Source organism: Hakea prostrata, chromosome 10 (genome assembly GCF_041222555.1).
Source record: "Hakea prostrata isolate BN-2017 chromosome 10, UWA_Hpros_2, whole genome shotgun sequence".
NCBI lineage: Eukaryota > Viridiplantae > Streptophyta > Magnoliopsida > Proteales > Proteaceae > Hakea > Hakea prostrata.
This window is the reverse complement of record NC_142609.1, coordinates 12439923-12456017: the sequence shown is the minus strand read 5'-3', so window position 1 is coordinate 12456017 and position 16095 is coordinate 12439923. Positions and strand designations below refer to the sequence as shown.

At 39.2% G+C, this 16095-nt stretch overlaps 1 protein-coding gene across 1 annotated transcript in view; it reads right to left on the bottom strand.

The window, feature by feature from the left end:
* The window catches only part of LOC149001942 (DNA-directed RNA polymerase 2B, chloroplastic/mitochondrial-like), a 30883-nt gene that overhangs the window by 13339 nt on the left and 1449 nt on the right, over positions 1-16095 (bottom strand). Inside the window, exons 2-11 of the mRNA XM_089136214.1 lie at positions 15151-15363; positions 14701-14834; positions 14548-14614; positions 14310-14368; positions 13733-13850; positions 13420-13533; positions 13077-13208; positions 12558-12974; positions 10506-10556; positions 10301-10371 (exon numbers count right to left, since the gene is read on the bottom strand). Of these exons, the coding sequence (XP_088992340.1) occupies positions 10301-10371; positions 10506-10556; positions 12558-12974; positions 13077-13208; positions 13420-13533; positions 13733-13850; positions 14310-14368; positions 14548-14614; positions 14701-14834; positions 15151-15363 (1376 nt within the window). The remainder of the gene's footprint in view (positions 1-10300; positions 10372-10505; positions 10557-12557; positions 12975-13076; positions 13209-13419; positions 13534-13732; positions 13851-14309; positions 14369-14547; positions 14615-14700; positions 14835-15150; positions 15364-16095) is intronic.

Sequence of the window (16095 nt, the reverse complement as noted above, 5' to 3'; positions counted from 1 at the left end):
CTCCATTGCTGGCAGCCTCTTTGCTTTTGTTCCAAAAGAAAATTCACAAGAAGCAGATGATCTGGTTGATTTGCATTACTAGGTATAAAAAACATGGTTAAAATTTATTCAAGATCACTGTAGAGGAAAAGTGGCTTTGGGATGATCTGAAATCACTGTTGTTTAAGGGGACAGTTACTTGATTTGCCATAATTAGGTTTGCGAGTACAAAAGTAAACACCATTCTTTTTGTTAATATAACCAGACAGGTTTTGAGTTCGAGTTTACAGAAGTACCAAAGCGACATATATATAAATTCTTTTTTTTTTTTTTGGTTTGGGGGGGGTTCAAACCAAAACAATATTACTCATGTAATTATCTAATTTGATATTTTTACCCTTTTATCCTCCACCATACCTGCCATGTCTCGCACCTACAACCCCCCTCCCCCACCTTTCTCTACCTTCTTCATCTTCTACCTATTGCAATCCTTTGCACTATTCCCTACTCCCACTCCTCTATCCTGCAACACCCTGCCCAAGCTCTACCTTTCGAGTCTAGAACTTCTACTTGACAGCTAAAGGATTGTGCTCCCCTCACATCCCCTCCGCCAGATGTTTAGGAGAGGGGCCCACCTCTGCCCACTTGTGGTCCACTTTATCAATCAGATGTGAGCCCCCATTCTAAACATGCAGGGGAGAGTGTGAAGGGAGAAAATCCTCAACCCCAACGGGTAGAGGATCTCAATTCCTACCTTTCTTCTTCTTACCAAAACGGACGACCTCAACCCCCACCACTGCTCCTTCCTCCACCATTTTTCTTCAATTTTTGTACATGTTTGGTTTCAACATTGTAGAAGTGAGTTTCCATGCCTTTTCCCGATGTAGTTGTTAGGGTTTTATTTTTGGAAGGTCTGATTTTGATTTGATACTCCCTAAAATCTGTCGAATTAAAAAGGGAAAAGAAAAATGCATGGTACTCTCGACGTTGCAGGAGTAAGAGGATAAGAGGTAAAACCGTCAAAAAATTTTAAATGAGCAACGGACAATGCTTTTTCTAGTTTTATACCTAACTTCAAAACAGTTTATTGTGTTAATTAACACAATACAACAACAATAAGCCTTGTCACAACTACATGGCGTCGGCTACATGAATTCTTGCCTTCCAATCAGTTATGTTTGAGGTCATGCTAAATACAAGGCCTAAGCTATGCAAATCCTTTCTCAACACTTCTCTTAAGGTTATCCTAAGTTTAACCCTAGCTCTTCTAGTTCTTTCAATCTGGATTATATCCCTTCTCCGTATAGGGGTATTTATAGGTCTCCGTTGAATATGGTCGTGCCACCTCAAACAACTTTTCCGAAGCCTATCACTTATAAGAGCAACTCCCAAACCAACTCTAATATGATCATTCCTTATCTTATCCTTCCTAGTTTTGCCACTCATCCATCTTAGCATCCTCATTTCTGCTACACCTAAGTTCATCTATATAATTCTTTTTAACAGCTCAACACTCTGCACCGTACATCACAGTTGGTCGAATGACGGTCCTATAAAATTTTCCTTTAAGTTTTAATGGAATATGTCGATTACATAAGACCCCGGATGCACCTCTCCACTTCATCCACCCTATTTTAATTCTTTGGAAAACATCATCCTCTATGTCACATCTTTTGTTTATGATTGAACCTAATTACCTAAAACAATCACTCTGAGGAGTTTCCTTATCATCAAGTTTCACCACCTCATCGTCTGCTCGATCATGATTAAAGTTACAAACTAGATATTTTGTCTTTATTCTACTTAATTTAAAGCCTTTTGATTTCAAAGTTGTTCTCCATGATTCTAATTTGGTATTAACTTGAGTCTCATCTATCAACACTATCATCAGCAAAAAGCATACACTAAGGGACCTCGTCTTGAATGTCTTTGGCTAATTCATCCATTACAAGTGCAAACAAATATGGGCTTAAAGTTGATCCTTGATGTAGTCCAACTTAATTGGTAATTCATTACTTTGTCCCCCCAATATTCTTACACTTGTAATTGAAGCATCATACATATCCTTGACTATGTCTTCATATTTACTTGCAACACTTCTTTTCTCTAGTACTTGCCAGATTAACGCTCTAGGTCTAGGTCAAGAAGTACCATACTAAGGTCTTTCCTACTTCTATACATTTCTATAAGTCTCCTAAATAGGAAAAGCCCCCCCCCTGGCCAACCCCCACCACAACCCCCACCTCCCCCCCCCCTTGTTTTTGCTGTGTGTCCCCCCCTCCATTCCCCTCCCCCCCCCCCCCCCCTCCCTCCCCTTTCCCCCCCCCCCCCCTCCCCCCCCCCACCTCTCCATCCCCCCCCCCCCCCCTTTTTTTTTTCAGGCTTTGTGATTATTTTTTACATTTTTATTTTTATTCTCCCCTTTTTCCCCCTTTCTCCTCCTCCCCCCCCCCCCCCCCCCGCCCCGCCCCCCCCCCCCTAAAGGAGGAGGGTTGGTGCGCGCGGCAGCCGGCACCGGAAAAACAGCCAAACCTTTTCATGGATTCGACCATATGATAAAGCAGCAGGGCGCCCCGACAAAGAAGCGACGCGCACACAGGCCCGGGAGGATAAGTGGGCAAGGGAGCTAGGGCGCCCCGAGCGACGCGCGCACGGCGCCCGGAGCGGGATAAGTAGGCAAGGGTTCCCGCGCCGGGACGAGTGCGGGTAAAGAAGCTAGTCCATAAGCATAGGATTAGATTGGCATCTTGGAACATAGGATCTCTAACGGTAAGAGCTTAGAATTGATAGATGTTATGAGGAGAAGAAGGATTAATGTAGCTTGCATTCAAGAGACTAGATGGAGGGGTAAAAAGCCAAAGAGTTGGATGACTTTAAACTTTGGTATACTGGGATAAAACAAATAAAAATGGAGTGGGTATAATAGTGGATAAAGATTTAAAAATGATGTGGTGGATGTTAAAAGAGTGGGTGATAGGATTATTGCTATCAAGCTTGTAATGGAGAAAGAGTTCAGAATATAATTTGTGCATATGCACCTCAAGTAGGACTAGATGAAAGTCTAAAGCTAGAATTTTGGGAAAATATGGGTGGATTACCGCAAGAAATTCGCCAAGGAGAAAAGATTATCATAGGAGGTGATTTAAATGGACATATTGGAAAAGATCAAAGAGGATATGAGAGTGTTCATGGAGGTTATGGTTTTGGAGAAAGGAATGACGAGGGGATTTCAATTTTGGATTTTGCTACTGCTTTTGATCTATCTATTATAAATACTTACTTCAAAAAGAGAGATGAGCATTTAATTACTTTCAAAAGTGGACAGCATAGAAGCCAAATAGATTTCTTCCTAACTAGAAGGACTGATAGATTGTTGTGCAAGGATTGCAAGGTGATACCGGGGGAAAGCTTAACTGCACAACATAGACTTGTGGTCTTGGATATGTGCTTAGTCCCAAGAACACATAAAAGGTCTAAGGTAAACTATCCTAATAAGATGGTGGAATTTGAAAGGAGAGTACTCTAAATCCTTCGTAATGAAGTAGTCAAACAAGGAAAATGGGATTTTAAAGGGGATACCAATGCAATGTGGAATGAGATGGCTATGTGTATTAAGAAGGTGGCTAAGGATGTTCTAGGTGAATCAAAAGGAAAGATCCATTCTTATAGAGAGACGTGGTGGTGGGATAGTGAGGTTCAAGCTGCCATTAGGAATAAAAAGGCTAGTTTTAAGACATGGCAAAGAACTAAGGATGTTGAGGATCTTCAAAGGTATAGGTTAGATAGAAATGAAGCTAAGAAAATTGCGGGAAAAGCAAGGGAAAGAAAGTATGAAGAGTTATACAATAAGTTGGGCACAAAGGAAGGGGAAAATCTATTTATAAGATAGCTAAGATGAGGGATAGGAAGAGTAGAGATCTTGACCATGTTAGATGTATTAAAAATGGAGAGGGTAAAGTATTAGTTTGTGAGGAGGATATTAAGAAAAGATGGGAAACCTATTTCTCTAGTTTACTAAATGAGCATTCTTCAAGCACTTATGTTTCGAACGATTACACTTTTCACCAAGGCACTGGTGTCCGAACTTATATACGTAGAATTTCGATGTCCGAGGTAAAAGAAGCTTTAAGGAGGATGAAACTCGGCAAGACACAAGGTCCCGATGAAATCCCAATTGAAGTATGGAAGAGCTTAGGAACCCATGGACTAGTTTGGTTGACTAAGTTGTTTAATAAGATTATGAGCACAGTGGAAAATGCCGATGATTGGAGGAGAAGTGTTGTGGTTCCAATTTACAAAAATAAAGGAGATATTCAAAGTTGTAATAACTATAGAGGCATTAAATTGATGAGCCATACGATGAAATTATGGGAGAGAATAATTGAAACCCGGCTGAGACACTTAACTACGATTACGGAGAACCAATTTGGGTTTATGCCGGGAAGATCTACAACGGAGGCTATTTACTTAATTAGGAGACTTATGGAAAGGTATAGAAAATGTAGGAAAGACCTTCATATGGTATTTATTGACCTAGAAAAAGCTTATGATAGAGTCCCTAGAGCGTTAATTTGGCAAGTACTAGAGAAAAGAAGTGTTGCAAGTAAATATGTAGATATAGTTAAGGATATGTATGATGGTTCGGTGACTAGTGTTAGAACAGTGGGGGGACAAAGTAAGGAATTCCCGATAACAGTTGGGCTACATCAAGGGTCAACTTTAAGCCCATATCTATTTGCACGGTAATGGATGAATTAACCAAAGACATTCAAGATGAGGTCCCCCGGTGTATGCGGATGATATTGTGTTGATTGATGAGACCCAAGTGGGGATTAATACCAAATTAGAATCATGGAGAGTAGCTTTGGAATCAAAAGGCTTTAAACTTAGTAGATCGAAGACAGAATATCTAGTTTGAACTTTAGCAGATCGGAAGATGATGAAGTGGTGATACTTGACGATAAAGAGATTCCTCGAGTGATTGTTTTAGGTACCTAGGTTCAATCATAAGTAAAAGAGGTGATTTAGAAGATGAGGTTTCCCAAAGAATTAAAATAGGGTGGATGAAGTGGAGAGGTGATCCGGGGTCTTATGTGATCGGCGTATTCCATTAAAGCTAAAGGAAAATTTATAGGACCGTTGTCCGACCAGCATGATGTACGGTGAGTGTTGGGCGTTAAAAGAATCATATAGATAAACTGGCAGAGCAGAAATGAGAATGCTAAGATGGATGAGTGGCAAAACAGGATGGATAAGATAAGAAACGATCATATAGAGTTGGTCCGGGAGTTGCTCCCATAAGTGATAAGCAGAGAAAGTCGGAGGTGGCAGGCCACGCTCAAGGAGACCATAAATGCTCCGCTCGGAGAAGTGATATAATCCATATGAAGGAACTAGAAGAGCTAGGGTAGACCAAGATAACCTTAGGAGAAGTGGTGAGAAAGGATATGTATAGCAGGCCTGATCAGCATGGCCTAACGAACCGATTGGAGGGCAAGAATCCATGTAGCCAACCCCATTTAGTTGGGAAAAGGCTTATTGTTGTTGTTGTTGTTGTTTAACAGAATTACAGTCAAACTCAGCCATAGAATCAAATTCAAATAGAACAATAGTGAAGAGCTTCAATACTGCAAAAGTCCTTGAATTAGATAAACTAATGGGAGATCAATTGCAACCAGGATCAATACAATAATGAAGACAACATTTACCAAGTCGAATTTTTTTTTTTGTTGTTCACATAAGAAAGAACATAAAAGAATATGAAGGATAGATAAAAGAAGCGAGTAAGGGGGCCAGGTTATCTCAGCCCTAGGTCTCTCACCCGTAGCTAACTCAGCTGTTCAACATAGATTTTATTCCATAACTAAGGCTACTAAGTCAAATCAATTTTAAATTCTCCTTTCTATTGCAACGGCGGCACCTATTTATACCTTGGCTAAAGCTTTATAAGAAGTATAAGCTTTTTAAATTGAAAATAAAACACTATTAACCGAGTAACTAGTAAGGTTCTAAATTTCACAAAAAATGGCCAACATTTTGCCATCTTAGTAACCAGCGAGACAAAATAAGAGGGGGAAACGAAAAGCTTTAAATTTCGGTGAAATCCCACCGAAATATTCGAAATCTCATCTACGTTTCACTACGGTAGTCCTTACCCTTACAACACTTTAAGATGGGTAGGTTGTTTTATGAGGATGATGCTACCTACAGAAGGGCAGTGTCTGACTATTCAGAGCATTGTATGGTTCGACGACATGGTTGAGTATGTTCATCGTTTGCAGAGCCAGGTCTATAGGTTTGAGACGATGGAGTTGCCATGGCACAACAACAATTATTAAGTCACTCATAGGTGTGATGTGAATTTTAAGTTTGTATTTTGTAATTCATTCAAAAATATTATTGTGTTATACACATTGCTTCAATTGCATACTACTGACTACCGACTTATACACTTGCACTTGACTACTCGTATATTGAATAGTAGTTTTTTTTTTTTTTGTTGCATTTTACTAAAGATCTTAGTGTTCTCTTACATCATATCCATATTTACATTGGTTGAAATTCACGTTCTAGACTTCCAGTTTTGCTTGCATACAGCCAGACATGTGTCAATCAAGAACACCACTTTGGATTAAGTTTTAGGCAAAAATAACACTCCCAACGTGTTTATTAGCCTCAAATTAGGCTGGACACCGAAAACGAGACTAGAATGACCCCCAAAACCCACTGCGATGATAGGTCAAAATTGGGAAGAAAAAATTATTTCAAAATTTTTTTCGATCATCTTGGTACCAAAATTTTGAACCATGGTAACTAGTGACAATAGAATATTATGGAAAATAGAAAGTACCTATAATTAGAAACTATTAGGCATTATAATCTAGCCACATGCATAAATAACTAAAATAGATACTAATACAAGCTTTCAAGTCCTCCAAAATAATATCTTCATGTAATCTGATCTTGGAGCCACAAAAATCTTCTACAAATATTTCCATTTAAATCAGCAGGGCCGCAGCGCAAGAACGCGGTGGCACGCTCACCAGCTTGGTCATTGCCCCCAAGCCTTGGGGTCGGCGCCTGTGTGCGCTGCCACCACCGCCCTCCACCAGATTGCCTCTCACAGCAATCGCATCCCACAACCTCGCTAGGCTGACTTGGGGCTTGTTCCTATGGTTATGCATGATCTACATCATCAAAAGTGGCTCAAAACTAAAATAAACCAGGTAAAGAAACAAACTTACTAATCCCATAGGCAACTTTATTACACAAAGTTTAGGCCCATGGAAATGACCTATTACACTGAAAGTGATCAAAGACCTGACATGTATATAACCAACCCTAGACTTGTCCCGAGCAAAAGAAGGCCAATTTTGGTGATGAATCTACATAACTAGGACTACATTTCTATAACACACTCTTAGTTTATTTTTCACTACAATATATCAACACTAGAAAAAGGACACCAAAAAATAAGTCCATTTCATTTCCCTTCGGTTCTCCTATTCCAAAAAAAATCCTATATTGACTACAAAGTACAAACAACAACAATAAGCTTTTTCCCAACTAAATGCAGTTGGTTGCATGGATCCTTGCCTTCCAATCAGCTCTATTTGAGGCCATACTAGGTATAAGGCCTAATCTATGCATGTTCCTTCTCACCACTTCTCTTAAGATTATCTTGGTTCCACCTCACTATCCTTCTAATTCAATTAATCTGAATTAAATTGCTTCTCCACACAGGTACATTTAAAGGCATCCATTGCACATGGTTGTACCACCTCAATCGACTTTCTCATAGCTCATCTTTAATGAAGCTACTCCCAGACCAGCTCTATTCCTCATCTTCCCTTCTTAGTTTTATGACTCAGCAATCTTAGCATCCTCACTAAGTTTATCTATATAATGCTTCTTAACAGCCAGACACTCTGCACTATACATCAAAGCTGATCAAACAAGGATCCTATAGAATTCTCCTTTGAACTTTAAAGGAGTATCAGAATATGTCAACCACACAAGACGCCGAACGCATCTCTCCACTTTCATCCACCTTAATTAATTCATTGGGAAACATCATTGTCTATATCACCTTTTTTATAATTTATGACTAAGCCAAGGTTGCTAAAATAATTACTTTGTGGGATCTCCTTCTCATCAAGTCTCACCAACTCATCATCCAACCAATCACAACCAAGGTTATATGCTAGATTTCCCGTCTTTGTTCTACTAAGTTTAAACCCTTTTGATTCAAAATTTGCTCTTAAATTATTCTAACTTGATGTAACTCCCTACTTGAGTCTCATCTATCAAAACAATATCATCAACAAAAAACATTCACTAAAGAACATAGTTGTCAAGGTGTCGCCTAGGCGACGCATTGGCGTCCTGGTGGAAATGAAGGGCTTGTGGTGACACTCGCCTCAGGCAAAGTCAATAAGGCGATCGAAAAAAATTAATGATCGGCGACTTACCGTTGCCTAAGATGGTGACCAAAGTGACCGGAAGCTGCTGCAACTTGGTCACTGACTCGTTGCAAGCCTGCAACCGCAACAGTGGGTCGCACGATGAACAAAATGAATTTGGGAAAAAAATAATGATCAGTTGCAGAAGAAAGAAGAAGAAAGAGAGTCGCACGATGGCATGCAAGCTGCTTTGGAGGTTGTTGCCGCCGGAGGTTGGCCGCTACAAGCCTGCAACTGAGATACAGTGGAGTTTTGGTTGATGAAAAACAAAAATCAGAGTCCAGAATCTCCAGATGGTTGTCGCCGGTGATGACGCTGGCTGTTGCCGGTGTCACTGGTGGTCGGTGTCGGAGTCGGAGACGAAGAGAGTAGCAGATGGAGAGTAGTAGAGAGCAGAGAGGTTAGGGGTTAGGGCTCGATATCGATCAGTATGCGAGTCGAATGGGATTTTAATCTCGTTTTTTCTTTTTCTTTTTTAATTAATTTAATGTTACAAATGATAATATGTAACACCTATATAACAATTCACCCCTTAGATTCTTTCCAATTGGAATCTACTTTTCAAATTATTTTTTACCTTTGATTTGGAATAAAATAAATTACAATTTCTAAAACCCAAAAGTCGGTTGCCTAGTGTAATATTGACTTGAGGTAGGCTAAATGGCTAATATTAGTTTTTTTATTATATATAATATAAAACGCCTCGACCGCCTCAAAAGCGCCTCGGAGGGCGCCTCGTCGATTCATCGCCCTAACTAGCTAAAACCGCCTCACATCGCCTCGTCGCCGTGACAACTATGCTAAAGAAACTCATCTAGGGTGATCTTTGGTTAAATCATCTATTATAAGTGCAAATAAATATGGGCTTAAATCTGACCCTTGATGTAGCCCAATTGTAATCAGGAATTCACTATCTTGTCCTCACCATTCTTACACGTCATTAAACATAAATATCTTTAACTATGTCCACATATTTACTTGCAACATTTCTTTTCTATAGTACTTGCAAAATTAATGATCTAGGTACTTTATCATAAGCTTTTTCTAGGTCAACTAAGACCATAGGAAGATCTTTATGAGTTTCTTACACTCTTTATACCTCTCCATGAGTCTCCTAATAAGGTAAACGGCTTCCACCGTAAATCTTCTACGCATAAAGCCAAACTGGTTATCTATAATAGTGGTTATTTGTCTCAAACAAATTTCAGTTGTTCTCTCCATAATTCCATAATATGACTCATCAGTTTTACACCTCTATAGTTTTTACAGCTTTGAATATCTCTTTTATTTTTGTAAATTGGGACCACAATGCTTCTCCTCCATTCATCTAGCATTTTCCTTGTGCTTATAATCTTAATAAACAATTTGGTCAGCCAAGTAGCCGATAAGTTCCTAAGCTCTTCCATACTTCTATTGGGATTTCATCGTGACCTTGTGCCTTGCCTACTTCCATCCTCCTTAAAGCTTCAGACATCGAAATTCTCCGTATATATGTTCGAAAAATCAGTACCATGGGAAAAGGTCTAATCATCAAAGTCACAGATACCTAAAGTATGTTTATTTAGTAGGCTAGAGAAATAAACTTCCCGTCTCTTTTTGATGTCCTCACCATGTACTAGTAATTTACCATCTTCAGTTTTAGTACACCTAACATGGTCTAGATCTTTATTCATCCTATTCCCTATTTTAGCTATTTTATATAGTTTGTTTCCCCCTTCGTTTGTGCCTAAGCTTATTTATGAATCTTTGTATTTCTTCTCCTTTGCTTATCACACAATTTTCTTAGTATACTGACTACTAACAGAAAAGAAATTAATTACCTACATATTTAGCATCATATGTCTAGAACCATTACATACCTAGCTGCTATTCCAGAGTAGACATCTGCAGGCTTCTCTCCAGATACCAAATTCACCGCAGCAGCTCCCAACTGACAAGTAAACAATTTAAATGAGACACTCGTGTACAAGGTGAACAGAGGACAAATAATGCACAATGTAGAATTGTTAGGGGGGAGAGAGCCGTTGGAATAATATCAAACTAACATAATAAAAATATCATTACCGTGTCCCTTCCAAGTGCAGCATAGTGCTGTAATCCATTACACGAACCATCCTGGAAGCAAGAATTCAATTAACATGAAACAACAGAGAAAGTTTCCTGTCATGGATAATCTGAACTGATGCATGACTTAATCTATTTCAAAACTGGTTCAGTAATAAGTCAAGGAGTTTGACTTATCTAACTGCTAATGTGGAGTCAGATGACAGGGATCTGACAAGCTGGAGTACATGAGCATGGTACAAATAACAACAAAATATAATTTCTGTAAAATCAAGTTAATAATCAACACATTTGAACGGTGCACTCCAGATAGCGAACACGATCGTCCACTTGAATTCTACAATTTCCAAGGTCAACATGCAGAGATTCTCACAATACTAATCCACATTTTGGTTTTGCATATCAGAATAATAGGCATACCCAACCAAAAAGATTTGTCTTCATTTTGTTGGTCTTTTTTCTTTGGGGGCGGGGGGAAGGTCATGATGACAATTATCTTAATATGATATCACAAGTTAATAATTGCAAAGGCACTGACCTCACAATTCTAGACGGATGTAAGACCTAGGATTCAATGAGTCGGGGCTGGTAAAGAGTGTACTAAAACCGGCTGAAATGGGGTGGCTACTGAAGTCCAACTTCTTAGTAGTACCTTATAGAAGATTACAAGTCGGGAGGCAAGCACTGGGCATGAATTTCAATCATAATGAAAAGCTACTCTTCTCTTCTTATACATTGAGGATTGTCTTCTATATGACTGAGGCTGGTGGGATTGGTGTTTGTTCCCAGTGACACCTTAAGGTGCGAAGCCCAGGCGGTTTATTGAAGGAATTGGTGTTTGATGCAATCAATACCTTATGGCGTGATGCCCGCCCAGATGGTTCTTTTATAGCTTTCTTTTGGCGATCGTCATGCAAGATTTTGATTTTTCTTCCAAGACCCTCATTCAAACAAGATGCTGATCAAACATTTCTTCAACAGTAACTAGGTAAGTTTCAATCATCCCCAACCCTGTCCATTCTTCTTCTAATCCTCCAGGAGCCCAAACCCCAGATTCCCCCCCCCCCCCAAAAAAAATCACACACTTAGGTTGCATCCTCATCCGACCATCCTAAACCCTAAGATTCTTCTTCTCCTTTTAGAATGTGAAGCCCTAACTTGTGATGCTAGTCCACTCCAGCCATCTTCCCATCATCAAAACTTAGCTTACCTTAACTAGAAGACTCCCTACATCAACTTGACCCTACAATCAAACCCTAACCCAATTTTTACCAAAATCATTTATTTTGATCCAATCAAATTACCATGTTCATAGCAGACCATGGTTATAGGTCTTATTGGATTATTTCAACTGGGGACTACACTAAGAAGAGGAGCTGAGATAAGAGAAGGGTAAGAATTAAGAGTAACATTCCGTTGTAAGGCAAAGGGAGAAGCAAACCTAGCATCTTCTCATATTCTAAAATCAGAACAATTTAGGAAATCTAAGTAGACCTTTTTCTGCTACAGACCTACAGTTTCAAAGGTTATTGTTGATTATCACTTGACTCGGTTCTTTTCAAGTAGGTTGGAAAAATTCAAGAATACATCATCAATAACACGAAAGGAGACGATATGTACATACATACACACGCATTATATCCCAAAAGATGGAAGCCAATCTTGGCTGACGAGTTCAAATTTGCCACTTTGTACCTTAGATGGCTATGGAGAAGGCCTAGCTTATAGCCCATATCATCCTCCATATGGTCTCATGCAGGTAAATCTCAGACCAGCAGGAGGTTTTCCAAGTGACAAAAAACAATGTCTGGAGAATTGACCATAGAACTGGATCTTGGCTGACAGAATGCATGGTAAACCATGAAATTCAACAAGTGGACAGTTCAGAGGTCTTCCATCTACCCAAATGGCAGAATCTCCACATCATCCTTTCATTTGCAAGATACCAAGGTAACATAATCAACCCTGGTTAATAACCTACTTAGGCATATAGCACATATATAACCACATGGCAAGATGATGGCCAAAAAATTCTCAAGACCAAGAACGAACCTGGTGAATAGGCATATGTGAGATGGTTGTTTCCGGTGAGGAACTTCTCAATGCTTCAGAGAGGTTGATGCATGTTGCTAAGCACTGAAATGGATCTTCTGCATTTAACCACCATCGCCTACCCTCTAGTGGTCTGTCAGCAGAATCAAATATATCATCCAAGTGATTTTCAGTAAATGCTATTCGGCCATCATAGGACAATTTGTCCACACCACCAGCATATACATTGGCCATATGTATCTTGAGCCAGCATAACCCTGATTTCCCAAGGGGGCGTCCCTCAGCAAACTCTAGGACTCCCCGGCAAAGATCTGAACCAAGATGGTTTAAATAAGGGTGCATGGGATATGCACGACCACGGAAGTCAAGGTTGTGTGGGTAGTAGAAACCGTCATCCTCCTTCATTTTCCGTGCTACCTGCTCCCAAGTAAAACAACCAGTAAATTTTTTACCCAATCATCTTTAAGTAAAACTGGAAGATGGAAGAGACTGGATGGGGGAAGGGGAAAAAAAACTTACAGTAAGTTTAAGTTCTATATCACACCGTTGTGAATGCCTCTCACTGTTCTCTTTCTTCACAGCTTTAATCTTCCACCTCCATTTTTTGAGTTCTGCTTCATCTTCAGTGTCGGGCTCGTCTGGTAAGGGAATCTGATATTAACAAAATAAACAGTTGACGGATAAGGAGAAAATTCAGTAAATAAGTTAGTTGCTACTCACTATGTCAAGCTCCATAATGCCATAACCAAAAACTAATTTGAACCAGCACAGGAAATTCTAGTAACATTTGTTTGACAAGATGGATAAACATAGCTCGATAAATTTCTCAGAAAACTACTTTTTTCCCACAGAGGTGACTTACATCAGATCGATCAACCAAGTCAGCTAGACGACCTCCACTTGCCCATATTCTGTCCACAATACCTAGTACCCTTTTATTGATCCTCCATTTGGTATTTCCAAGTGTATCCAGGGCCTGGATTTGTTTGAAAAGAAAAAAAGGATCATTACACTCATGCACAAGCAGAAAGATAAGTATAAGTCCATTTTCTTAGTGCCAGCATAGAGGAGCATTTTTTTGCACTCGGGCACAATTGATGAAAGATTCAATATGCAACATTAGATCATCAAATAAAGGAGAAGGAAAACAAAAAACAGATTCAAGATTTACAAACCTCAAAAACTGGTTCCAACTGCTTCCTTGGAGTCCTCTTAACTGCTTCACGCTGTTGTTTCACTCCATGTGTGCGCATGACATAAGAAGGCAAAAATAAGTATGCTCCTTTGTCATACCTGCAAGAAGAAGGGAAGGCCATTACATAGTTAAATAGAATCTGGAGCTAGGAGTCCAGTTGTCAAGGTGTCCCAGGGGGTGGACAAAAAATAAGGCAACACCTAGCTAGGTGACCAAGGAAAAACTGGATGCCTAGGTGCCATATTAGCCCCTGGAAACCTAGACAATAATGATCTGGAATAGATAAGAATAATTTCCCTAGCTCCTCAACAATATTAGCCATCAGAATGGACTAATGAAAAGTCAAGAGTATCTTGCATATGATTTGTACCCATGACCAGCAGAGGAATTGAACAATAACTTACAAATCGGTCCATAGATGGTAGTAGAAACAGCTATTCACACCATTTTAGGTAAACAATTATCTCTAAAAACAAAGATTTGCAAGCTAACAGCAACATTAAATTTAACCATAAAAGAAGGAAGATAAACAGATGGTAGAACTCAGTGTATCATACCCTGTCCAGTTGACTGGAGGCACTAACATTGGCATATAAGGTATCACCATGTGTCTTGCCTGTCACAACCAAATGCAATTGTTAATGCTCCTGAAACCAAGATAGTTATGCAAGAGAATATTTTTTTCATGCTTAAATACAACTCAATCAAGTTAGGATCTATTTTTAGCTACACGCCTACAACTAAAACCACATATCAAGTAATGTTAATCTCTCAGAGAATAGCAGATTGACTTACAGTTCTCTCCAACCCTTTGCGAACCAAAGGATCACATTCAATGACCCCAAATCTTCTGCTGGTTTTCCTATTGAAAGAAGGTCGAAAACACATTAGCCACAACTTTTACATATAAGGCAACGAATGTCATCCAGCAAAGGACAAAGGCCTCACTGTGTTTCTTTTGCAACAGTTTTTAGGCTGTGTTTAAAAGCAGGCCGAATATCAGGTGGACCATCTGCTATTTGATCAACTGGAGGTTGTATATATGCTGTTTGTATTAGCAATTCAATCAAACGGCTCCCAACCTGGAATATATAAGCATAGAAAATTTACTAACATCAATATAAAGAATTTTCCCAGAAGAAGAAAGGTAGATTCTGTATTAAGAAAAGGGTGATGGTTAGCCACATGAACAGTGTAGAGATTCATGCCTTGGAGGAGAGGTATTATTGGAAACATTAAACAGGGGTGGCGAAGTAAAGATTTTGTAGGGGAGATGGTAGAGTAATCTGAATCTTATTAGAGGTGCAAGCATAGGAATTCGGAAAAAAATTGGCATTTGATAAAAAAAATAAAAAAATCATTTTAGGAACATCAGGTAACTATGCACAAAATGTGCACCTTAGCCTGAGCGTCCTGGCCCCATGGCTTTGAATCATCCTGGCCCTTCAGTACGAGCCTCAACTGTTGTAGCTTTTGCTTTTTCATCAAGGTATTGACTTTCTTCCTTAGCCTTTCTTGCTCTATTGTTACAGGATCAGATTCACCTTCTTGGTTTTTCTTCTCTTTCTCTGTCTTTTTCTTTGTCTTCTCCAAAAACTTGTGTATTCTAACCTGATCCATTGCAATTATTAATGAATATTTCCAACTAACAAACTAGAAGATAGATTAGGAATCATCGAAAGGAGAGATCTGAATCAATAAAGCAATAACACGATTATATCTAGTTTAATGACAATTGTTTCCCCATACAAGAGAGCAAACAGCCTAGCATACAAAAACTACTCAGTCCAGAACATTCCCAGTTTTCTGATGGAACAGAGTATTAATCCCAACCCACCCACACAAAATTCTGGAAGCGAAGCACACACACACACACTTCTTGCATTCATCTTTTCAGACTTCGACAGAATTTATTGATGTTTCTTGCCCTTTCTATTTTTAAAACTTTCAATAACCGAAGAATTCTTCAACTACAACAAACAAACCAAGTAAAATGAAGACACAAATGAAAAAAATAAATAAATACACAGCAGACATTTCAAAATTAGAATGACTGTGGGCTCACAAGGACACGCATAATGTTAAGAACGTTAAGTTGCAGGAAACAAAATGAAGAGAGTAAACAGGATATCTAGACGCTAAATTAATAAATGACATTGTCAAAATCCACCTTACGTCCATCATGTAGATTTCTCTAGAGGAGTAAAATAAATTAGAAAGGGAGACTCAAAGTGGAGTTATAGAAGCTTCAGGCAACTGCCCAAGCTTCCCAATTCAGGATGGGGGATCAAGAGAGCAAAAAGCATATTTACTTAGGATATCAGTGTGCGAAAGTAATGCCAT